The sequence below is a fragment of the Phocoena phocoena genome, chromosome 4 (genome assembly GCF_963924675.1).
Source record: "Phocoena phocoena chromosome 4, mPhoPho1.1, whole genome shotgun sequence".
NCBI classification, from domain to species: domain Eukaryota; kingdom Metazoa; phylum Chordata; class Mammalia; order Artiodactyla; family Phocoenidae; genus Phocoena; species Phocoena phocoena.
In genome coordinates this window covers 142,483,179-142,508,495 of record NC_089222.1, presented here as the reverse complement: position 1 = coordinate 142,508,495, position 25,317 = coordinate 142,483,179, and the positions used below count along the sequence as shown (strand labels likewise).

Sequence of the window (25,317 nt, the reverse complement as noted above, 5' to 3'; positions counted from 1 at the left end):
TCAGCCGGGGAACTTGGCGAGCCGAGCCCGGGTCAGCCGCTGCAGCGGCTCCCTCAGGAGCTTCCTTCTGTCGCTGGTGTCCCTGCGCTCCTTCAGCAGCTGCAGCATGCCCTTCCGCAGCTGGCCGAACGTCTTGAGCATCAAGGGGGTGTGGCTGGAGATGGCGGGTGCTGACCTCCTGGCAAGAAGGGAGGGGCAGTTCACAGGAGGGTGAGGGGCTGCGGCCGCCAGGAGACCCTGACGTCACCGAGGAGCCCCCGGCACGGACGAGACCTGGCGGGTGCAAAAGCTCCCCACCTGGGTTTCAAAGGCACCCTCGTCCTCTGTGCTCCAGGCGGCACCGCGTAGGGGGCCAACCCCAAGCCTGGGCTCCCACCAGCCTCTCCTGATCACTAAATGCTTACTTCTGATGCGAGAGGGTAAAACGTGCTCTAAAAAGGTTAATGGGCAGACTGAGTACAAAAACTCTGCCCCAAAGATTTTATAACCTTTTTTTTTTAAATCAAAGCTAAAATTATTTAGCAGAAAAGGAGCTGGGCTATCAAAAACCACAGAAGGGAGCTCTCTGAGTTCTGGGCATGTTGAAAGTTCGTTTCAACCTTCCTTTCTCCCTCTGTAACTGAGCAGGACCCAGTGGGGTCCTGGGACAATATCCCCTCCTCACCCCACCCATGTCCTCTGCTTTCCCTTTGTCTCTAAAAAAAGAAAATGTATCCAAAGAATAAATTTAATCAGAGAAATGAAAAAAGGCAGCAACAAAGGAAAATAGTCAAGCCAAACAAAATAATAATAGTTTAGCCATTAAACAAAGTCAAGGACCTTTAGTCCCTCCTCAAGGGCTACAGACAGTATTTTGCGCCATGTCCTCTGGGCTGCTTTACAGATACTAAGACCCCCGCCACGTAAAAGAAGCTAGTCATATGCTGCCCACAATCACGCAGCCCCAGATCGGCTGGAACCAGAGGGTTGAGGATGTTGACTCTTGGTGACCTCACCACCAGCCAATCAGAGGAATGTCCACGAGCTCATCACACACCTCTTTAGCATGTTAACCCTTCCTCTTTTCCCTACAGAATCTCCAAACAAAACCTGGAAAATGGGGAATTGGTTCTTTGGGCCATGAGTCCACCTTCTCCCCAGGATTGCTGGCTTCCTGAGTAAAGCTGTCTCTCACTTTACCCAATACTTGTCTCTCAGTACTGGATTCTTGAGCAATGAGAAGCAGAACCTGAGTTGGGTGATGTCACCACACCCCACCTGCTAGTGCAAAGTTTCTCTTTCCTAAGATGAGTTGATCTCTCAACAAGCTGATATACACTGGTACTGTAGCAAGTTCTGCGACCTCTCCGTGCTTCACTTCCCTTCTCTATAGTATGAGCACCTGGCTTCATGTGAGGGCCGAAAAGATTACATGAGCTAAAAACAAAAGTTTAGAAAGATGCCAGGAGTGGAGCAAGCACTCAGGGTATGTGAGTGGAGGGAATCAGTGAGCTGGAGCTGGAACACATGCTCCATGCGCCAAGATGAGAGCAGGCGAGGGATGGGACCGCCAGTGTCACCAATGCAGGGTGGGAGAGAAGGGACAGGCAGATGAAGGCATTCCAGGGGGATGCTGGGGCCAAGAACCCGATGTCTGATGTTGGAGAATGGACACCAGCTTGAAGGAAGGGCTGGTCTGTCTGACTGGCAAAACCACACACCCAAACAGCTTTTGAGAGTCTGGTATGAACACGGCTGCAAAAGTCATTTTCCCATTGTCCTGGAGATCATCCAAATCATCCCTAGTTTTGGTGAAGTAGGAGGTGGGTAATGTTCAGCCTGTGACCCGCGTGTAACAGAAGCAGGGGTGGCCAGGCAGAGCCACATAGGGGGAGGGGAGCAGCACGGGTCAGACAGGGAAGGAGAGTGAAAGCCTTTCCTGCCGGGGAGCTACCTGGTGAGCACAGTAGCCCAGTGAGCAGGGCTGGTGCAGAGTTCTTCCTGACCAAGTGGGTGTGGGGGAGCTGAGGTGGTGGGCCACACAGAGAATCACACAGAAGGGCCACGTTGGCATGAGACCATCTCTTGGTAGCTGAGAGGAAATTTCTGAGTAGTGAAAATCAGCTCCCCTGGACCTCTCCGTTGTATTTTCTTTTCATCACTGCAACTATAAGATCCATTACGAGACACGTCAGGCTTCAAGGCCTTGGTGGGTTAACCAAGATCAAACTGGGTTATTTCAGGGGCAGCACCGTTGGGAACAAAAAGAGTGTGACACACATGATATGTCGACTTGCTCACTGTTGAGGGAGGGCTGATTCTTCTAAGGGTCATGACTGATATGGGCCAATGAATCTGTATTTTCTCTCTAGGTGTCCTCTGAAATCAGTACTAGATGCTTGTTGGCCAGAGTTCAGGGATCTGAAACAGCACATGTGGCTTTCACGCCACTAACTCCTCACTCTGGGCGTCCTTCACCAACTGCATCACCCAGCCCCCCGGCCCTGGACTCAGCTTGACTTACAGGGTTTCCCATGGTGCCTTGGACTCACCTTTCCGGAAACTGTTTGCAACCACAATACTCCATCTGTAGAACTCGGTTCGCATTTTGTTAAACAGCCGAGAGTCATACTCTCCCACGAATTCTTCCCCTTCTATTATATCAGTGATCTCTTTATTAAATGCATCAATTTTCTGCCAAGAAGAAAAATGTATGTATCAGCGGAGATATTCCAAATACAAGCAAAGTAGTTTGGCGGTCGCACGCATGCAGAGGGTGGGCGAGCCCTTCTCTGCTGCCTCCCGGGTGGGAGGACAGGAGAGAAGAGGCTTTGGCAGCAGACAACCCCAAACTCCCCTCAACTGCCCGGGGCTCTCAGGTGAGCGCGCTTGAGGAAGAGCCGATGCTATGAATGGATGGTCTGCCACTCCCTGACCACCATCCTCCAACCCCAGCCCCCTTCTGGTGCTAAGTGGCCAGAAGGAGTCCGGATCAGCTTTAGGGGAGTGAAGAGAGACGTGCACAAGGCCCACGCACGATCCCTTTGTAGACAGTGATGTGTGACTCTCCAGCTTGGTGCCCCTGGCAACACTCACATCTGTCAGAGAGAACATCTTCCCACTTGCGTCTTCCGGGATATCTGAGCCATACTCTGTAGCTCCTCTGTTATTCTCTGGTGACTCTCCTTTATCTGATTTTCTAGCAGGGGCAGAGATTTCTGAGGAAACTAGAAAACAATGGAAAGACGTAAATATGAAGAGGGAACGAGTCAAGTTTGGCGATGACGGGAAAGGAAGAGCTAGTCCAGTGCTCATAAGATGCTAATTTGTAATTAGGCCAAGTGGATAGTTTATGAGCATCCCACTCAACGTGTGGTCCTCTGACAGGCAACATCCACACCACCTGGAAGAATCCCGGGCCACATCCAGACCCCCTGAATCTGAGCCGGCATCTTAACGAGATGCACAGGAGGTCCACGTGCGCTGACGTTTGTTAGCCGACATGGTTAAGCTTTGTGTCTGCAGGATCCTATTCAGAGACTGGACGGCTTTGCAAGTACTTACACAGGTGTGCATGATGAGTGGTCAGTCTCTCGGCCAGGCACGGAGCCGTGGCCCTTCCTTCCTCCAGAAGATCCCCGTGAGAGAAGACAACGTACATGCCCATCTGGGTCTAGCCAGAAAATGCAAGTCGGCTCTCTGCTGCTAGGGAAAGCCAAGGCAAATCCAGTTACTTCCCACTGGATGGAATGTCCTGCATCTGGTCCCCAACCAATGTTCAGAATTGGATCGCATAGAGTTGACTGAATTTCAGTTACGTTAGGTATTTCAAAAATGGTATAGAATGATCCCTGCCAGCTGATATATTGTGTCTCATGACATCTGACTACAGAAATGGTCTTTATAAAAATATACAGTCACCTCTAGATACGTTTTCATAACATGCACATACCCTTCTATATACGTAATGCACATCAGTATCGACCTTCGTGAAAATATACTGACACAGGGTTACGGATGAACCCTGAACTGGGGGACCCACCCTTCCCCAAGAGGAGAACTTAAACCATGGGCTGGTTGGAGGAAGGAAGCCAAGCCCTTCTCTCACTCTTTCCAAATATGTGTTTGCAGGGTGAGCTATTACATGATTTTCTATATTTTAAGGGACTTTTTAGGATGAAGGGCGGCCAGGAAACATGAGTCCACACACCTCTTTGCAAGAGTACACTCATACCTAAGTTTCAGTTTCCACACCTGTCAATTTTTAAAATTGTGGTAAAATATACATAACATAAAATTCACCATTTCGGTCGTTTGTAAGCCCACATTCAGTGGCATTAAGTACAATTACGTTGCTGTGCGTCCATCACCACCATCCACCTCCAGAACTATCCCATCTTCCCCAAATGAGACTCTGTCCTCATTAAACGTCTCCCCCTCCCCCTCCCCCCAGGCCCTGTCTCTATGAATGTGACTCTTCTAGGGGCCTCGTACAAGTGGGATCATACAGTGTTTGTCTTTTTCTGACTGGCTTATTTCACTGAGCATAACGTCCTCAAGGTTCATCCGTGTTACAACATGTGCTAGAATTTCCTTCCTTTCTAAGCCCGAATGCGATTCCACTGTATGGATGGACCACATTTTGTTTATCCCATTCATCTATCAGTGGACACTCAGGTTGCTTCCATGTTTTAGATATTGTGAATAATGCTGCTATGAACACAGGTGTACAAGTACCTCCTCTGAATTATATGTCTCTGCAGGCTTCTGGGAGCATCAAATGTGATAAAGTTTATGAAGGACATGGGTCTCCACCTGCATACACATGTGTGCACACAAGGGATCTCAGTGACTCTGTCACTTTTTTTTTTTTTTTTTTTTTTTTTGCGGTACGCAGGCCTCTCACTGTTGTGGCCTCTCCCGTTGCAGAGCACAGGCTGCGGACGCACAGGTTCCATGGCCATGGCTTACGGGCCCAGCCGCTCCACAGCATGTGGGATCTTCCCAGACCAGGGCATGAACCCGTGTCCCCTGCATCGGCAGGCGGACTCTCAACCACTGCGCCACCAGGGAAGCCCAACTCTGTCACTTTTTTTCTCCACATCTTATAAGCTCCTTTTCATTGGCATCTCATTGCACAGCAGTCTAATGGTTGCCAGCGCTGTGATCTCTTATTCTGCTTCATTTATATAAATCCCATATTTTCAACATTTAGATTCCAAATTTTCACAATTAAAAACAAATCTGTGGGCTTCCCTGGTGGTGCAGTGGTTGAGAGTCCGCCTGCCGATGCAGGGGACGTGGGTTCGTGTCCCGGTCCGGGAGGATCCCACGTGCCGCGGAGCGGCTGGGCCCGTGAGCCATGGCCACTGAGCCTGCACGTCCGGAGCCTGTGCTCCGCAATGGGAGAGGCCACGGCAGTGAGAGGCCCGTGTACCACAAAAAACAAAAAACAAATCTGTAAAAAAAAAATATTGTATAACATTGCTTATATGTGGAACCTAGAAAAATGGTACAGATGAACTTATTTGCAAAGCAGAAATAGAGACACAGATGTAGAGAACAAACTTATGGATACCAAGGGGGAAGGGGGGGTTGGGATGAACTGGGAGACTGGGATTGACATATACACATTACTATGTATAAAACAGATAACGAATGAGGAGCTACTGTATAGCACAGGGAGCTCTACTCAATACTCTGTAATGACCTATATGAGAAAAGAATCTAAAAAAGAGTGGATATATGTATACCTGATTCACTTTGCTGTACACCTGAAACTAACACAACATCGTAAAGCAACTATACTCTAATAAAAATTTAAACAAAAACCAAACCTGTGCTGAACATCCTTTAGCCAACATTAGTGGATGCATCTCTGATTACTTTCCTGAGTAGAATTCCTAGAACTGGAACTCAACCTCGGGGACGCACCTATGCAGACCGGTTCGCATGTGACCTCAGCACACATTCCCAGCAGCAGAGGTGAAGGTCCACGCCCCTCCTTTCCCACCAACTCTACATCTTCTCATTGTTTCAAATCTAACCAAATTATCAGTCTTTTCCTTTTCAAAAAATGTCATTTTTGGCATTAGGGTTAGAAAGACTTTTATGCTGGGATTATAAATTCTCCGTCTCTATTTTCTTCTGGGACACTTATGGTGCCTTTCTTGTACTTAATTTTAAACTTCAACTGATATTTATTATATTTGGGTATCCCATGTTAAGTAAGGTCACAATTTAATTTCTTCCCAAATATTAAACAATTATCTCAATGATCCAACAGACATAGCTCAGGGATTTGAATTGCCACATTTATCATAGACCAAATATATGTATCTGAGTCTTATTTCTGGGTTTTCTACTTTGTTTCTGTTTCACTTATGTTTATATTCCGGTTCCGGAACTATACTATTTCAGTTATTGCAAAAATCTCTGCCTTCTTTTGATGTTTTAAACTTATTCTTTGCAGTACTTTGTGAATTCCTCCTTTTTTCTTCCAGGCAAATTCCGTGGTCATTGTCAAGGAACGAACACACATGGACACTCTCAAAATCTGATTTCAGACAGCATCCATTTTCCCCCGTGAGGACAGAGGTCCTTAATTTTGGTTCACACTCGGAAAACACCACCCGCCTACCTGAAATGGGCATGGTTCCCAAAGAAGTCCTGCTCCTTCTGTAGGGCCTTGGTCAGGCTCAGCTGGTGCTGGATGTCCTGCTGCCCCCAGCACTTGATGATCATGTAGCCCTTCTTCAGGTGGAAGACAAGGTTTCTCACCACGTCCACTACCTTATCTTCGGTGCTTTTGTCCACCAGATCGGGCTTCGTCAAGATTCCTGCGACCCAGAGACTTTGGTTAGGGAATGCTCACAGCTTCGCAGAGCGAAAAGTAAGGACAGCTCCTGCCCCTGGGAAGGCAGGTCCCCTGGCCCCTGGTTTCCTCCCACCCTGCTTGAGGGCACACAATAGGGCTTGCGGAGCGAAGGTGTGAGGCTCAGCCCCTGTGTTCTCCCCAAGCTCACATCACCCAGATCTCAGCTCTCACACCAAAGAGACAGTAGAGTGTAATGGCCCTTCTGTGTTCTTTCTGTCCAGCGGAGGAGTTCACTCTCAAAGTTTCCTGTGTCTCTGAAACACCTTAAGGTAGGTCTTAAAATGCAGAATCCCAGGCCCCATCCCAGAGATTCTGATTCAGGAGGTTTGGGGGGATCGAGGGACTTGCATTTCTAAAAATTCTCCGATTATTTCTGGTGCAGGTGGGGCCTGGCTCACACTTGGAGGAACACTGGTCCAGCCAGGACCAGTTACATCACTTGCGCGGCCCATTACAAAATGGAAACGCAGAGCCCCTTGTTCAAACGTTGAGTATTGCAAGATGGCAGCATCAGAGCACCACACCAGGTGTGGACCCTTCCGGGTGCGGGGCCCTGTGGGACTGTCCAGTGAAGCCAGCCCAGGACTAACCCTGAGGTTTACCGTGCCCACTGGGAGCTGCTGCCCTGGCCCAGAGATTCCCATCCCAGGCACGACAGGCAGCAGGACAAGCAAAGAATAAGCACCTGCAGCTAAGGATGGTGGAGCAGAAGGTGGAAGGGACTGGGTCCTGACAGCGTCACTGAACAGCAGTCCCGAGGGAAGCAGCGTGTGCCCAGCGGTTATTTTTTTTATTTTATTTTTTTCGGTACATGGGCCTCTCACTGTTGTGGCCTCTCCCGTTGCGGAGCACAGGCTCCAGACGCACAGGCTCAGCGGCCATGGCTCACGGGCCCAGCCACTCGGCGGCATGTGGGATCTTCCCAGACCAGGGCACGAACCCGTGTCCCCTGCCTCGGCAGGCAGACTCACGACCACTGTGCCACCAGGGAAGCCCCAGAGTTCTTGTTAGGCGTGAAAATAAATCAGCCACTGTACTCAGGTTCTCTGCTATTTACAGCCAAACACATTTTTAAAAACATAACATTGACCATTTTAGCCATTTTTAGGTGCACAGTTCAGGGGCATAAAGCACTTCCATGTTGTTGGGCAACCTTGATCCCTAACCAGCTCCAAAACCTTTTACTCCTCCCAAGCTGAGACTCTGTCACCACGGAACACCCACTCTTCTTTCCCCCTTTCCCCCCGTTTGACTTCCTGTCTCTATGAACTTGACCACTATAGATCCCTCATATAAGTGGGATCACACAGTATTTGTCCTTTTGCCCTGGCTTATGTCATTAAGCATCATGTCTTCAAGATCCATCCACATTGTAGCAGGTGTCCGAATATCCTTTTTTTTTTTGTGGTACGCGGGCCTCTCACTGTTGTGGCCTCTCCCGTTGCGGAGCACAGGCTCCGGACGCGCAGGCTCAGCGGCCATGGCTCACGGGCCCAGCTGCTCCGCGGCATGTGGGATCTTCCCGGACCGGTGTCCCCTGCATCGGCAGGCGGACTCTCAACCACTGTGCCACCAGGGAAGCCCTATCCTTCCTTTTTAAGGTTGAATACTATTCCATTGTATTGATACAACACCTTTTGCGTATCCATTCATCTGTCTTGGACACGTGGGTTGTTCTACTTCAAATGCACTGTCAACTGACATAACTGCTTTCTGATTTTGCCTCACCTCCTGAACCCACCATGCCTCTTATAAGCAGGGAGACAAGGATTAGAAGCCAACACACAACCAACAAGAGTCAAATGTAGCCCATTTCATCTGGCCTCAATGTGTTCTCAAAAGGTTCTCAACTTGTATGTGTGCCAGGAAGCACCCACTGGATTCAAGGGATGCTTTTCCACTATCAAGCCACCTACTATTTTTAGATTCTTTCATCTTCTTACCTATGGTCCTGTCCTTGGAGGTCCACCTCCTGAGCCATGCACAGTGGCTCCATGGTGGTGATGTCCACATTAGCGGGGACTACCACCAAGTTGATGGTCTCCTGCTTAAGGATGTAGTTCCTGATGAGAGACTTGATCTGTAAGAAAATGAGAGAGTATGAAAGATGAGACAGGTCCTGACCTTGTACTTGCTTCAGAACCTCCAGGTCCTAGAGGTATTTCTCCAAAGAAGCAACTATGGAGAAACGAGCCCACAACACAAGCCTGGTGGCACTTCCCAAGTCAGAGGAACTAAGTTCTCTGTGCCTCAAACAGGGAAAACTGTGACGTCTTAACTCTTTAACTATCTCCTAAGACCTCAAATCTGACAGTCACAATGAAAAACAAGATGCCAAAAGAATTGCTTGACTATTCCCTAAATCTTTAATCCACAGAGTGAGATTCACTGATATAGGAATATCATTAGACTTGCTTCTAATGCTCTCTTATGCTTCCCACATAAAACCCCTTCCTAATACGTGCTGCTTTAGATATGGCACAAAATGTAACTATGACCAAAATGAGTCGCCACATAAACCACAAATAAAACGCACCTCCAACTTTGCCTGTTTGCCTTTTTCCACAGAAGCTTCCACCCAACTTGGTGGAGTAGATTTCGACCATCACACTCTCCAAATTCCCCACCTCCTAATACCCACTCTTCAAGCTCAGTCCTGGACTCACTGATGCTCTAATGCAGCCCCACCCCCGCAAGGCCTGGGCCAGGATGGAACCTGACGTTTCACCTGATATTCAGTGTTGGCTGGCTGATTGCCCACAGCGATCCTGGTGATGCCGGGAAGGCCTATCAGGGTCAGATCTGGGACATGAGGGGAGGTGACTTCCAGATTAATCAGCTCATGACTGATTCCCATGCCTTTCCCAGCAATGGCAACCTGGGCTAGAGAAGAGGAAGGAAAAAAACAGAATAGAGCTTAGGAATGGAATATCACATTACAGCGAATCCTCTGAAAGCAACTTCCACCCACTGTGATTCATGGATGAGCCATGCAGTGAGTCCCCTACATACGAACGAGTTCCATTCTGAGGGTGCATTCATAAGTCCAAGCGTTAAGTTTCTCTTTTCAGATGTCTCACATTGATGATGTAATCTCTGTGGTCTGCATTTACCGAGCCCTGCCATAAATTAGCCTAAACCAGGGTTATGCAAGGACGTGCACCCCACTCTTGGAGAAAAAGGACCCCCATTTCTGAGTAGGGTTCAGTGATGCCCCAGTCAGCATTTTGGAATGCCTTTTTACCAGGTTAATAGGTGAAGGGGTTCCCTGGTCTCATACCCGTATACCTCTTCCATCAGATCTGTGGGATGGGGAAGCCCTTGAATAAGGGACCAATACTCCATATTTGGAGACAAGCTTCAAAATTCACACTACACTCAGGTACGTACTTACATACTAAACAATCAACTACTGAGGTCAGATTCTGTCCAAAGCACTGGTCTTAATGAGAGTAAAAGAAGAGAAAATACAAGAAAGCTGGGGGCCGGATGTAGGGAAGGGAGGGTTCCCGGGGGGACCAGGACGGGCCCAGAAAGGGGAGAATGGGAATGGTGACAGGCAGACCCCACCCACTTCGCCCGGTTGACCAGATAGCCAAATAGGCAATGACAAACAAACATGGGACACTTACCTTCACTGATTTCCTTTTCCACCTGCAAAGCATTTGAAATCTCAGTCTCCTTGTCCCGGAAACTGACTTTGCCTCTTTCCGCTCGTCTTCATTCACACGTGTTTTCAGTTTCAGCACCAGAGGACATCTTGTAACAATACCTAGGAGGTCATTATCCATCAGTTCTGTACTCTGCTCCTAACAGGTCCTATGTGGTGGTCTTAGACCAGTGGTTCTCAAATTTCTATATAATCATCTGGGGAGACTGTTAAAACTGTAGACTTTCTGGTCTCACCCTCTGACACTCCGACACATTCTATCTGGGGTGACTCACGAATGTGCATCTTGACTGTATGTCTCAGGGGGTGTTTGGCTTGAAAGCCACTTCTTTAGACCCCCTTCTTCACTCCAGTGTTTTCCATCAGCCCAGGTGGCAAACTACAGTGGGGAGCCCCAAACTTCTGCAAATGTCCCCCATCGTCCCCCAGTGCACACACCCCACTCCTATCAGGAAGGGGGACTGCCCCCACCAGGCCACCTCACCACAGTCCCCTTACTGTAAACTTCTTCCAAATTCCACCCGCCTTCACATCTGACCCGTATTTCAAGACCCAGCTCAGGTGTGCCTTCTTCCCTGGAGCCCTCACTGATCCTTGGCTCAAAAAGCACCACTTAGCAGAGCACCAATCTTCACCTCCCAGATGGAGGGTCACCTCTTGGGAAGGGGCTCAAGAAGGACACCCACGTGCACAGTGTTCAGGGCTGAGGACCCACATGCATTTACTCAGACCTTCCGCAAGTGTAGGTTATGGACCATCCACACTAAACATGTGATGAGAGGATGTTATGAATTGGGTCTCCTCCCCCCGCCACCCTGTCAGACTCATATGTTGAAGCCCCTAATGCCCAATGTGACTATACTTGGAGATAGGGTATATCTTTAAAGAGGTAATTAACATTAAATGAGGTCTTAAGAGTGGGGCCCTAAACAACATGTCTGGCATCCTTCTAAAAAGAGGAAGAGATCCTAGACATGGGTGCACATAGAGAAAAGGCCACGTGAGGACACAAGGAGAAGAGGGTCATGTGTAAGCCAAGGACACAGGCCTCAGGAGAAACCAACCCTGCTGACACCTTGATCTCAGGCTTCCAGACTCCAGAACTGCGAGAAGTAAATTTCTGTTGTTTAAGCTCCTAGGCTGAGGTCCTCTGTTACTGCAGCCTCAGCTGATTCACACACAGGGCAAGTGCTTGTGCGGCTGTCCAGGGCCTGTGGGAGCTGCCCTCCTGGGGGCCTTCCCAGAGACCTCCCCTTAAACCACTGGTCCCTGGGTTGCCTTGTGGCTTGCAGGAGGCTGGCCCAGCAGAGCTTATCGCTGCCTCTGGGAAGGGCGAACCCCGACAGAGCCTCCAGCACGGAGCTCTTGCCCGAGCTCTGGTCCCCAGTGACAGCGATGGCGGGCAGGGCCAGGCCCTGCTCCACGCCCAGGGCCTGCAGGGAGTCAATGAGGTCACTGCAGGGCCGCACCTTCTCCTCGTACTGGTTGTACAGGTTGTTCTCAGACCCCTGGAAGAGGTAGAGTGGGAGACCTCTATCACAGCCTGCAGGTCACATGCCATCAAAGATGGACAACGTCAATCGACCTAATATATACAGGTGATTGGAGATTGGAGATTGCCCCAAAAGACAGTGGGGGCAAAACAGAAATAAATACTTGAAGAAATAAAAGCTAAATTTTTCCCAAGTTTGGTGAAAACTATTAGCCCGAAGATCCAAAAAGCTCAATGAAACCTGAGCAAAGGAAACATAAAGTAAACTACATCAAGGCACGTTATAGTCAAGTTGCTCAAAACCAGTGATAATGACAAAATGTTTAAAGCAGCCGGAAAATAACACAAGTACAGAAGACGAGATTTACAGCACATTTCTCACTAGAAGCTATACAAGTGAGTAGACAGTGGAGCAACCTTTTTAAAGTGCTGAGAAAAACCATCAACCCAGAATTCTCTACCCAGCAAACATATCTTTTAAAATAATGAAAGGGAATAAGGACTTTTTCGGATGTACAAAAGTGAATGAATTCATCACCAGCAGACCTGCACTACAGGAGATGTTTAGGATGTCCTTCAAGCCAAAGGAAGATTATATTGGATGGACCTCTTAATCCACACCAAGGAATTTACCCCAGAAATGGTGACCACTATGCTTTTTTATTACTTAATTATCTTTAAAAGACATCTGACTATTTGAACAGAAATAACAATGTATTGTGGGGTTTAAAATATTGATAAAATTAAAAATCATGATAAAATAGCATGAAGGCTGGGAGGGGAGAAATGGACACGTACTATTGTATAACGTTCTTATACATGAAGTAGTATATTAGCACTTGAAGGTAAACTTGATAAGTTAAGGACATATAATATATTCCCTAAAACAGTTTCATTTAATAAGCCAACAGAGGAGATAAAACAGAATCATAAAAAAACTTGATTAATTCAAAAGAAGGCAGGAAAAGAGGAAAGAGGAGATGAAAAACAAGGCAAATAGAAAACAAATAGCAAAATGATCTTTCCAAGCCCAATTACATTAACAATCACAGAAAATCTAAATAGTCTAAATACTCCTAAAATAGTCAAATGACTTTGAAAAAGAACAGAGTTGGAGGGCTACCATTCCCTGATTTCCATAATTACTATAAAGCTGTAGTAACCAAAACAATGTGATACTGGTGCAAAAATGGAGAAAGAGAATTGAACAGAATACATAGTCTAGAAATAAACCAATACATTTGTGAACAACTGTTTTTTGACCGAAGTACAAGGGGAATGCAGTGGAAAAAAGGTAGCCTTTTCAACAAATGGTACTGGGATAACTAAACATCTATATGCAAAAAAATGACCTTGAATCTATGTTTAACACCATGTACAAAAATTAACTCACAGTGGAACACAGACCCAAATGCAAACTCTAAAACTATAGAACTTCTAGAAGAAAACACAGGAGAAAATCTTTGTGACTATGCATTAGGCAAGGATTTCTTAGATATGGCCCCAAAAGTACAATCCATAAAAGAACCAACACATAAATTGGACTTCATCAAAATTTAAAACATCTAATCTTTAAAAGAGACTGTTAAAAGAATGAAAAGACAAGGCACAATGTTTGCAAAGCTTATATCTGACAAAGGACTTGTACCCAGGATATATATATAAAGAACACTCAAACCTCAACAACAAGAAAACCAACAACCCCAGTGGCGAAGAAAATAAGAAAAAATCATTTTACCTTTTACCTTTTTCTAATTCCTATTTTTGTGTATGCTTTATAATATAATTAAATTTTACTGGAATAGTTGTTTTATAGCATCGTGAGAAGGTGTTCATAGTTTGGACCAGATGAGCCTTTGTGGTTGGGTTGTCCTGTGCATTGTAGGAGGTGTAGCAGCATCCCTGGTCTCTATTCACTAGTCACTTTGAGTTGTGACAACCAAGATGTCTTCAGACATTGCCAGGTGTTCCAAAGGGTAAAACTGTCCCCAGATGAGAACCACTGCTTTACAGAATGCCTGAGAGCAACATTTCCTACGTGGGAAATGTTGACAAAATTCAGCAGAGAAGGGGGTACACACACTGACAGGGATGCCCTTGGCCAAACTTTAACGAGGTTCCTTTGAGCCCCCTTCTCCTCTAGGCCTCTCCTTCACCTACTGAGTCCAGACTTATCAAAGAATCGTGCTAAGCCAGTTCATCCAGAATCTCCTCAGCTTTGACAGCCAGTCAGTTCCTTCCTCACCTCCCTTGATCCTAACCTAGCTCCTCTAGGTAATTCTTCCTCCTGTCCTCCACCCTGCCCGCTGGCTATAAATCCCCACTTGTCCTTGTATCCACATCGAGTGCAATCTCTCTCCCCTATTGCAATAGTCTTGAATAAAATCTTCCTTGCCATTTTTAAACAAGTGTCCTGAGCAATTTTTCTCTATAACAACACTTCAGAAAGGTTCAGAGCACGATTCCCCACAGAAAGACTCATGGTGGCTGTGCACACACCTGGCTGTACCTTTACACTCATCAGTGGCCTCAGTCTTAGCCCTCCTTATGGGTTCTTTCTGTTTTCGTTTCTTTATACCGCCCATTCATGAGAGTTTATAAAACACGAATACTAATTAGTCAAAATGCATGTACCAACCACCTGGGTTAAGAAAACACATATTCCCTGTACTTAAGACACTCAATCTACCCCTCCCCAGGCACCTTCCTCCTAAAACCACTTCAGCCCCAGAAGGTTCTTCTGTTCTCAGGTTTGTGATAACAATGTCCTTACCTCATCATTACAGTCTTACCGCCCGTGCACCTTTCCCTGAACAATACGTGGCTTACGGTTGCCTGTTGCGGATCTTTATATAAATGGGATCATGTAGTATATTTCTTCTGTGACCTGATTCTAGGGTTCACCATTGCTTATTTATTTTTAGTTTTGTTTTTTTGGGCCATGCCGTTCAGCTTGCAGGATCTCAGTTCCACAACCAGGGTTGAACCCGGGCCACGACAGTGTAAGTGCCAAGCCCTAACCACTGGACCACCAGGGGACTCCCGCACCATTGTTTCCTAGACTCAGCCATCTTGATACCTGGAACTCTAGCTCATTCCTTTTCACTGCTGTATGGAATCCTACTGCATGAGCACACCACAATCTATGTATGCATCCCACTACTCATGGGCACTTGTGTTGCTTCTGGTTTTGCTTAGAAAGAATGCTATATGAACGTGGAAAAACGCTTCTCAAACTTCAGTACAAAGAAGAATCACTTGGAGGGTCTGTTAGAACACAGATAGTAGGCTCTGTCCCTGAAATTTCCAGTTCACTAGGTCTGGGGGAAGGATATGTGAGTGTGATCACTTCCACGTCAAACTTCCCCGGGGATGTTGATGCTGCTTCTCTGGGGACCACACTCTAAGAACCAAGGTCTACACCTAGAAGTGGAATTGCTGGGTCATAAGACACCCCCTATTCAGCCTGGCCGAAAAAGGCGAAGCTACATGCGAACACACGGGTCTGAGAACTGGGAGCCCCTCCTGCCCTCTACCCTGCCAGTTACAGCCAGGAGAGAGACGACAGTTATATTAGGGTGGTGGAAAGATGGGTGGACCTTCTTATTTTTCTATGTCCTCCAATGTAGTCTGTAGTATTGTTTAAAACGTTGTTAAACATTGATTATGAAAATGGAGCCAACTGGAAAGACGCTGAAGATCCATTGTGTTAAAACATGTGACAGCAATAAACAGAGCTCTTCCTAAGTGCCCGGCCTCCACCTCTTCTCAACAGCCACACAAGGTAAATACTATTATTATTCCGACTTTACAGATGGAAAATCGGGCTTCTAAAGGCAGGAATAACCACCCAAGGTCACACAGCTGCCAGTGTCAGCACCGGAATCAAATTCAGGTTGAGTTGATTCCAGAAGCCAAGTTTGGTTCCCACCAGAAATAGGTCTCGATTCTAGGAGAAAAGACACCACATGGCTTCACCGTGAGGTGGTGTCACAGTGACACCTCAGAGGTTTGAACTCGAGACTGAACCGTGATGTGTGCATGTGATAACACAGGGCTCCTCGGGCCCAGTGCCTGGGGCCAATTCCTACGCTAGCCCATCAGCATCTCGCCTGGTTTTCCAGACCAAAATTGCACCCCAACCAGCATCAGCTAAGGCAAAACACTGTCTGCATTTGGCTGCAAGAAGGGCCCAAACAGAATGAGTAGAGTCTTTGTAACCACGTCCTGCCCTCAGAGAGATGTGGAAGCGGGCACCTCCGGGCAGAAATGGCATCACTGCATCAGTGGGCAGCCCGCAAGTGGACACAGCTCATGTCCACACGGAGAGTGGTTTTCAGGCATCAACTTACCGTTTCCTCATTTTTCCCCACCAGATCATCTTTTCCATTTAGTAACAGATGACTGGATGTAGAAGGTGAATCGGGTTCTTTGATTTTCAAGTCAGAATGAACCACCTTCTTCCTTTATCAGGTCAGCTTAAAACCAAGTAGGTCAGGATTAACACGATTCAGAAGCTGGGTACATTCAATCATGGAACCAAACCCATCATGAGACACACTGGGACACAGTGGGAGCTCAGAAAGAAATGACGGGACAACTCCAAGGAACCAAGTGTCAAATGAGGACAGATGCTCCAAACCAGCTCAGTGGTCTTCAAGGATATGCTTCCGGATCTCCAAAGATTTTTTTTAAACTCTGTATTTCCCATCATGATTGTAGGTTGAACATCAAAAATTTTTTTCACCATAAATTTAAATAGTGGCAAATGATGAAATTTCTGATGTATCTTTAAGTTTACATTTAAAAGTAAAATTACTATAAAATTCTTTCCAGTGTAGATGAGGGATTCTAAATATTATGATAATTTAACACCAAACCTGTGTTTTATAAAATATGAACTCCAGGGCTTCCCGGGTGGCGCAGTGGTTGAGAATCTGCCTGCCAATGCAGCGGACACGGATTCGAGCCCTGGTCTGGGAAGATCCCACATGCCGTGGAGCAACTGGGCCCATGAGCCACAACTACTGAGCCTGCGCATCTGGAGCCTGTGCTCCGCAACAGGAGAGGCCGTGACAGTGAGAGGCCCGCGCACCGCGATGAAGAATGGCCCCTGCTCACCGCAACCAGAGAAAGCCCTCGCACAGAAACGAAGACCCAACGCAGCAAAAAAAAAAAAAAAATGAACTCCAAGTCTTTTACTCTGTTCCTTTTGATCCCCGACTTCAGATTTTTGTTCCATTTCCCCCACCTAAGTGGATCTTAAAGTCATTCATTTTATTTTTGAAAGCATTTAATTGGCCACCTTATCATACTTGTCTGCACCCAGAAAATACACATGCATATATCTGAAATTCATTAAAATTTTTTTCTGGGACCATAAGTCTCTAAATATTAAAATGTACACATCTAATAATCTTAGATAAAAGTAAATGAAAATATTTCTCCTATGACTTGAAATAAATGTTATAAAAAATATAAAGCCCTTACTTACCTCCAATATACCCTCCTTTTACTTGACAATGTAACGTTGACCCGTCGGCAGAAATTCAGAGCTGTTCTCCGACACCTCCTAGAAATCAGGCAAAACATACAAATTAGACCAAAACCCGGGCGAATAAATGATAGCACTCACCAAGTTTCTTCCCATTGCTGAGAATGGTGCAGATGAAGGGGGGGATGAGCTTTGAAAGAGATTCACAGTTCCCTAAGTCCTTTTTGTAAACCTTAAATATTTAAACTCTAAGGTAGATGGATAAGGCACGGAGCCTTGCTGTCAATGTACGGCCTGAATCAACACTTTTTTTTTTTTTGTTATGCTCTTGCTTCTTCTCAAGGGACCCTACCCCAAGGCCTATATGATTTTGGGTCCATACCGGTGCAGTTGAAAGGGCAAGTTTGCTAAAAAAAAAAGTGTACTGGGGGGAGAGGGATACATTCTGTTCATTGTATAGTGAGAGAAAAGCAGTTTTGAAAGGTGACCAATTTTAAGGAGTACTTATGGAATCTGGCAATCTGGAAATTTCTTCCCTAACCACCACCCACCCCCCCTGCCTTTGGAAAGACTTCGTGTGCCCAGGGGGTCCCGGGCTGGAGCTGGGGCCCCATGTGAGAGACTACAACTTCAGTTGACCTTACTGAACCCAGTCAGGTGGCATCATTAGTCCCCAGGGCTAGCACCCCATGACCGTGGGTTCTTTGTGAACAAATTCCCTTCCTCTGTTTGTTTCATCAAATGACATTCCCTGAGGGCTTCCCTGGTGGCGCAGTGGTTGAGAGTCAGCCTGCCGATGCAGGGGACGCGGGTTCGTGCCCCGGTCCGGGAGGATCCCACATGCCGCGGAGCGGCTGGGCCCGTGAGCCATGGCCGCTGAGCCTGCGCGTCCGGAGCCTGTGCTCCGCAACAGGAGAGGCCACAACAGTGAGAGGCCCGCGTACCGCAAAAAAAAAGACATTCCCTGAAAGCAAAATCTTGTGACTTTTGTCTGTATATCTTAATTATTTGTACCTATCTTGGATCATCTTTGAAAATCAGTTTGGATCTCAGGAGCAAAGCCATCTCAGTAATAAAAACCAGTTTTACTTATTCATTACATTCAGCATCCGGCTGCACTTGTCAAACTGAGCTGAATGCATTCACCCACTCTGGCCATGCTAGAGTCAAGCCGTGTGACCCTTAGCCCTCAGCCCCGAACTGCTCATGAAACGTCTAACCCCTACCCTGTGTCTGCAGACAAGATGGCAGGGAGCTTCGAGGCGGGCACAGCACTGGGAATCTCCGTCCTTTCCAGCTCCCAGCTCCCCAGTCCTGCACACCCACACTGGTCAGTAGTGGGGTTACTGCACCAGGCTCTTCTCTCACGCCAAAGGTTGGGGAAGGGAGGGATGGGGAGAAACTGCCCAGGTGCTGTGGGTTCTTTCCATTCTGTCTGTCCACTCAGGTTCCCCCTGTCCATGGGGGCGGCTGGCTGGCTGTACCACCCCCTCCCCCTTAAGATCTCCCAGACCCAGATGCCATTCCCCAGTGTCACTGGAGAATCCCTGCAGTGGAGGGCGGGGAGGGGATCAAAGGGTTGCCCAGGGGAGCTCTGTCCTTGTGGGAAAGCTTCCTCAGCCCAGTCTGCAGAGAGGAGCAGGGATGTGAGGGAGGATTGGCTCCCCTAAGCCCTAAATAAGGGCCACCTACCAAGCAAATTCAAGAAAACACCGGATTCAGTGTCTGCAAACTGCCCAAATAATTCAGTCCAGCTAACCCTCTCAGGACTTAGATTTGCTTTTTCTCATCAAAGTGTTTTGCCTTCCAGAAACTCACTGACATTTACATTGTTTATGATTGTAATAGGGAAGAACAAATCTGACTCCATATTAGATCTGTTTCTTTTACTTTTAACCTTTATATTCTATTCCTTTTGCTACAAGTTAATCATTAAAGAGATGTCGCCTGGAGCTTAAAGTAAACGTCATGGCCCCCAAGCCTGAATGTAAAACGAAAATACCTTTTCAGCTCACAGGAAACACTCTGACCCAGCCCACCTGTGTATGGCTGCAGGAAAGAAGAAATTAGCACACCCCCTCCTCCAGTCAGGCTGAAATCCAGAGATATTTGCAACAATTTAAGGCCTTTCTGCTTTACCTCTTCACCTCCCCGCTCTTTGTTGTACGAAAGAAACTAGCATCCAGACCCCGGGAAGAGGGTTCTCTAGGTCATTGGTCGTCCGTCTTCTCGGACTCCCAGCTTTCCGAATAAAGTCCTTATTCCTTACGCCCAACACCTCATCTCCCAATTTACTGGCCTCTCCCAGGGCGAGCAGAAACGGCGCAGACTCAGTAATTTGGTTAAAAGGTTAAAATCTTTGGTTAAAATCTTGTATTTTAGACCTAAGGCTCTCTATCAAATCAAGATGAGCTGAGTATCGGGAGGTGGGCGGAAGAGAAGTGAAGGACCTGGGTGGGGGGGGGGCGGGGGAAGGGCACGTCCACAGGCCGGTGGGGAACTTCCTGGCCAGCAGCTCTGTTCTAAAGTAGAAAGATGACATGAACATTTTAGGAGTCTTCTGGGGACTTCACAGCTGAGGGGGAGGTGGGGGGAAGGGTTGACATCACTTGACCTTACTTCCGACAAAAACTTGATTTAAAATTGGACTGAATGATTCCGAGGATCCCACACGCGCAGCTCTGCGGTCACCCGCGGTGGGGTCAGGGTGAGGAGGGCTGCGGCGCAGGTCTCAGCAGCGCCTGGGTTTCCCGTCAGCCCCCAGGGCTGTCCTACCTGCCTCCATCCTGAAGACTAAGTGTGCCGGCTCCACGCGGTCGCACCCGGCTGCACAAGCTACGGGGAAGGCGGACCCTGGGCAACTCTCCATCCCCTGGGTTAAGGGTCCTCCGCGCAGGGCACTTCTGCGCATGCCCCATCTCTCGGGCCAGCCCTTGCTTCCTACAGGGCGGCTCCGGCACGCAAAACCTCCCAGCGACCCTCGGCTCCAACCTCCCTCTATTCAGAAGGATTGGTGAAGACCCCTGGTCCATGCGCTTCCAAGGAACCCCCCGGGCAGCTGACTTGTCTGGTTTGCACTCCTTAGCAGGAAAGATAAACTGATATATGAAGCTTGGTCAGCCGTTTGGGGTGCGCTCGGAGGTCACGCAGCAGTGGATGTGAAATTTTTGCAGTGCGCCCCTCTTAACCGGCTCCCTCGGAGACCCTATTTGACCCCATCCCCTCCACGTGCCCACCTTCTCAGGCAGAAAAGCCGCCAGTTTGGGGGGTGGAGGACTGTTTTTGATGCATCACCCAGGAGCCTCAGCAGCGTGTCGGTAGGAAAGTAGAATCAGCAGTGCTCTCAGCCCAGCCAGCATCGCCATTACTATTACTATCGTCATCATCATATTCATTATCATGTCAATATCACTAATAATCATGATCGTTTTTACTACTACTAGCTTGCGCGATACCCGCACCCCGGAGCGCTCAACTCCCAGCCAGCCGCCCAAATGCCCCGAGGCCTCTGGCCGGCGGAGGGTGCCCAGACCCAGGAGCGCGACACTTACCGTCCCCGTGCAGTGACCGGCGGCAGGCGCCCGCCGCTCTTCGGCTTTAAGCAGCGCGAGCGCCGCCCCTCGCTCCCCGCCCGCCCCCGGCCGCGGGGAAACGAAATCCTCACGTTCCCAGGGCTGCGGGATTAGAAACGAAACCGAGTGCGTGGCGCACCAGCGCCTCCGGCGGCCCCTGCGCCCCGCGCCCCCAGCTGCAGCCTCCTCGAGGCCCCCCAGGTGTGTCCCCGCACCAGCAGCATGCCTGGGAGCTTGCGGGAAATGCAGATTCTCGGCGCCCACCCAGACCTGCTGCATCAGAAACTCTCGGGCGCAGGACCCAGCTACCTGAGCTTTATCCGGCCCTTCTGATGATTCCGGCACGGTTTGAGAACCGCTGCTCTGACAGTCGTCATCCAAAGCTGAACGTAGCTTTGAACTTAGCCGGTGCCTTAAACCTCTGGTGTTCTGAACAGATACTTGATAACTGGGTGTCTTAAAACCCTGCCTTAGGTTCACTGGGAACATTCCTGCACCAAAACGGATTCTTACGCATTCTAAGCTCATGGCAGCTCCCCACCCCAATTCTTCCTCCCCACTCAGACCCACATCATCCTCCTTTCTCAATTCTCCTTATCTTCTTCAAGCCCTCCCTGGAGTTTAGCTCATTTGCTTTCTTCAGGATGGAAGTGGGTGGAAGATGGAGGGGAGGGGTGGCAGGGTCAAGTAGACCAAAAAGTGGCCCTCCCAGTGAGTGCTCTGTGGGGGGCAGTAACCTTTCCTTTTGGAAGGAGCTGTCACCGCACCTCCCTTCCCCTTTGCTCAGCTAACGAGCCCTGACAACAAGCCTCCTCCCTACAAGGACCCCTATTATTAGGAAGAACATCCCTCACTCCACACAAAGACCCAGGACCTGCTCCCTTTCCAAGTGCTGTGGTCAGGTGTCAACTGAAAGAAAAAAAAAAAGACTGCACACCTAAAAATTGAGAATCATGTTTTATTTGGTGGACTTACTGAGGACTCATCCCTGAAGATGGCCTCTCAGATGGCTCTGAGGGACAGCTCCAAAGAGGTCAGGGAGGAAGCAGGATGTATAGGAGTTTCTGTAACAAAAAACAGGTAGTTGGAACATCAAAAGATTACTGTTAATTAAAGAAAAACCAGACATCTCAAGTGAATGACTTCAGCACTTTTCTATGTATGGGAAGATGCAAGAGTCTGGGCTCATGGAAATCATTCCTTTGATGTGCACCTTAACCACCTAGGGCCGGTATCGTCTTTTTCTCCATGCTGAATCCCCTCGGGATGCACAGTCTCCGGTAGCCGCAGTAGCTGACGGCTTGATGGCTGCAACACCCTTCAACTACTGATAGAGCAGGGGACGTTCTTCACGCACACAGGGAAAGCTTGGATGGAACCAAACTCAATACGGTGGCACCCAAAAGGAGGGGAGGAGGCCCCACGGAGCAGCTCCCTGGCCTGACGGCTGCCGTGCTCTGCAGGGCCCACTGCTGGGGTCTGGGCAATCCCACCCAGGGTGGTCTGATGGGAGAACACATGCTTCCCCAATAATTATCCAGGAACACTTGCCTAGCTGCTTACCTGTCCGGGCCTCGGTTACTTCCTAGTTACCAAGAAGAGTGAAGACTTAACTCTGAGGAATGATCCTACTTCCTGAAACCACACGAGGCTCTCCCTGTGACTCTGGTTCAGGCATGAATTCAGAAAGAGCCCCTAGCAAAAGTGAAAACTGGCTGGGGCCAAAGCCAGCGCCAGGGCCAGGGCTGGGGGCAGGTGAATGAGTGGGGTGCCTGGGGTGCAGGATTTAAGGAGCTGCTCACTTTCAGTAGGTCAAGTGCATCCTTAATGCTGGTGCCCGGTTGCTTCACACTTCTTCCGCTCTTGCCTCCTGGCCAGGGATTTGGCATCTGCTGCTTCCAATATGCACATTAGATGGCAGTTCCCTCAAGAGCCCAGGGCCGTGTGTGGGGTATAATTGACCAATAACACAGTAATAGCTCATAGGCACCAGGCCATAGTATGTGTTGGGTGCCAGCCTGAGAGACTAGCTCACCTTCACAACCACCCTGTGAGGGAAGTAAGATTGACAGGCCCATTTTACGTATGAGGAGACCGAGGCCAAGGAGTTAGGTTACTGCTAGGCCCCTTGGCTAGGAAGTGGGGGAGCTAAGATTGCAATCCAGGCTTTTATTCCCAAGCCTGTGCTCTGTGGCACCTTCTCTCCATGCTAAAATCGACAAGGTGCAGCTCCTGTTCTCAGGAAGCTCACGGCCTTTCACCTGAATGGCTGATGATTCTTTCCCTACTAAAGAGACATTGATGACTCTATATTCTAACGGATAAGTGTCAAACTCTTAGCCCTTGAGAATTGTCCTCCAGGCTCAGCACCCCACTTCTGCTGGCCTATCTGTCTCCCTGGGCTCCTGGAGACATTCTCCTCCCTTGCTAAGTCCCAGTGGCATGCTCCCTGTCTCTGCAGCTGCCCTAGGGAGCTCCTTCTAACACTGGGTCACACCTCTTCCAGCCTCTGCTTCCCCTGGCTTAGCTCAGGCAAAGATGCTTTGCATCCCAGATGGATGTTCTAAAGAGTGGAGCACGTAGCCACCTCCTCAATGGGGCTGTCCCCTCGACAAAGTTCTCATCAAGCTTCGATCCCTCCAGTGCCTACCACCCAGCAACAGTAGGTGCTTAGTAATCATAGGCTGAGTTTCATTGGACCGAGCACAGCCATCTCAGCCCCTGGGGATCCCACCATAGCACGCGCCTGGCCCTACCCTCTTACTAACGTTTCTTAACTCCATTAAAACGTGTCTGGCAAAAACACAGCATCCACAGGAGAGCATATCAGGGGCCAATCAATCACCCTGACCCCAGAACTCCTGCTGCCTGTGCAGTCACGGGTGCCCAGGGCTCTGCAGGTCTCTCTGGTCCTTGTCCTGCCCTCTCATCACCTGCATGGCCTGGCCTTGCAGAAGACAGGTGAGCTGGTGCTTATGGGAAACCAGGCCCGACAAGCTTCCAGGCATCGCTCCCCGCCTGCAAACCGGTGCATTTACTCAGACACCTGCGGGAAGCGAGCGGCACCCTGTGCACGGACGGGAGGGGTGGAGGTATTGCAGCGAGCTCAGCTTGGCGTGCCCCGTTGTCTGAATGTAGCGCCGCCTCAGTATGCAAGAGCTTCCATTTCAGGGCGCTTCTCCTCCGCCTGCGCGCTGGGCTTCTTCCCAGAAAGCAGCCTGCCTCCGTCCTTCTCCAGGCCTAGTGGACTCGCTTTCTGGGAGCCCCACACCCCAACACCCCTCTTCCCCAGGACCATGGCCTTGTCACGCTGTCTTGGCCATTTTGAATGCCCTGTCTGCCACCGGGCCGTCAAGGGCGCGGACGAGTTCGTGACGTTTGCTGTTGTACTTGGGGTCCAGCACAGTTCCTGGTACATAGTATTTCAATAAATGTTGCTAGAATGAATGAACGAATGATGAGTCAGAAGACTGGCTCTGGTCTTGCAGACGTGGTCCTCACGTGACCTTGGAGAGTTACCCTAAGCCGCTCAGTTTCTTTCTGATCTGGCGTTTCCCAGTCAATTCAAGCTCGGTTTCGGTTTCTTTGCTCAGAGAAAGTGAAGTCCAGCTGCCGCCCCCCAAGAATCCAGGGGCGGGAGAGGCGGGGGCGGGGCCCGGAGGAGGAGGGGGCGGTACCGGGTGGGGGTGGACCGCGTTGGAGCGGAGGACACCGCCTGAGGGGGAGGGGGCGGAGTCCGGAGCAAGGGGTGGTGCCTAGGGGGAGGGGCGGTGTGAGGGCTCCGCCCCCGGGCCGGCCAAGTTGTCGCGCCCGTACGCGGTAGGGTGCGCTGCGCTGCTGCCTGGCCGTTGCATCGGGTCCGGACGCAGGTCTTCCGGAGCCCGGCGGCACGCGGGGCTGCGGGGTAACCTGGAACCACCGGGGTAATGCTCTCGGGTCTGACGCTGCCAGACCGAAGCGCAGAGCAGCGCTCCGCGGCCCAGCGCCCCATCAGTCGCGCCTGAAGCGCCAGTGTCTGGCGTCACTGCCACGTTTTGTTTTCTCTTCTGTGCTGGTGACATAGACCTGGCTTCTCAAAGGCTGGTTCCAGGGCGAGCAGTGTTGGCTTCACCTTGGAGCTTGTTAGGAACACAGGGTCCGTCACTATGCTGGAGCTGAGTGGCCCCGGGACCAGGGCCACTGGTGGCCCTGCGACCAGGCTTAGTGTACATGGGGCCATTCCAAAATCATTTT

General features: G+C 49.2%; 1 protein-coding gene across 1 annotated transcript; it reads right to left on the bottom strand.

Moving 5' to 3' along the window:
- Positions 1-25,075, bottom strand: LOC136122127 (interferon-induced GTP-binding protein Mx1-like). The gene is given in 18 exon segments (XM_065875921.1): positions 1-178; positions 248-323; positions 2,532-2,673; positions 3,076-3,131; positions 3,134-3,197; positions 3,544-3,562; positions 3,564-3,618; positions 6,621-6,832; positions 8,800-8,936; positions 9,585-9,739; positions 10,489-10,561; positions 10,564-10,629; positions 11,843-12,034; positions 16,371-16,482; positions 18,739-18,826; positions 20,288-20,347; positions 20,961-21,467; positions 24,901-25,075. Coding segments are annotated over 18 exon segments (2,367 nt in total).
- Between the last annotated feature and the right edge of the window lie 242 nt (positions 25,076-25,317).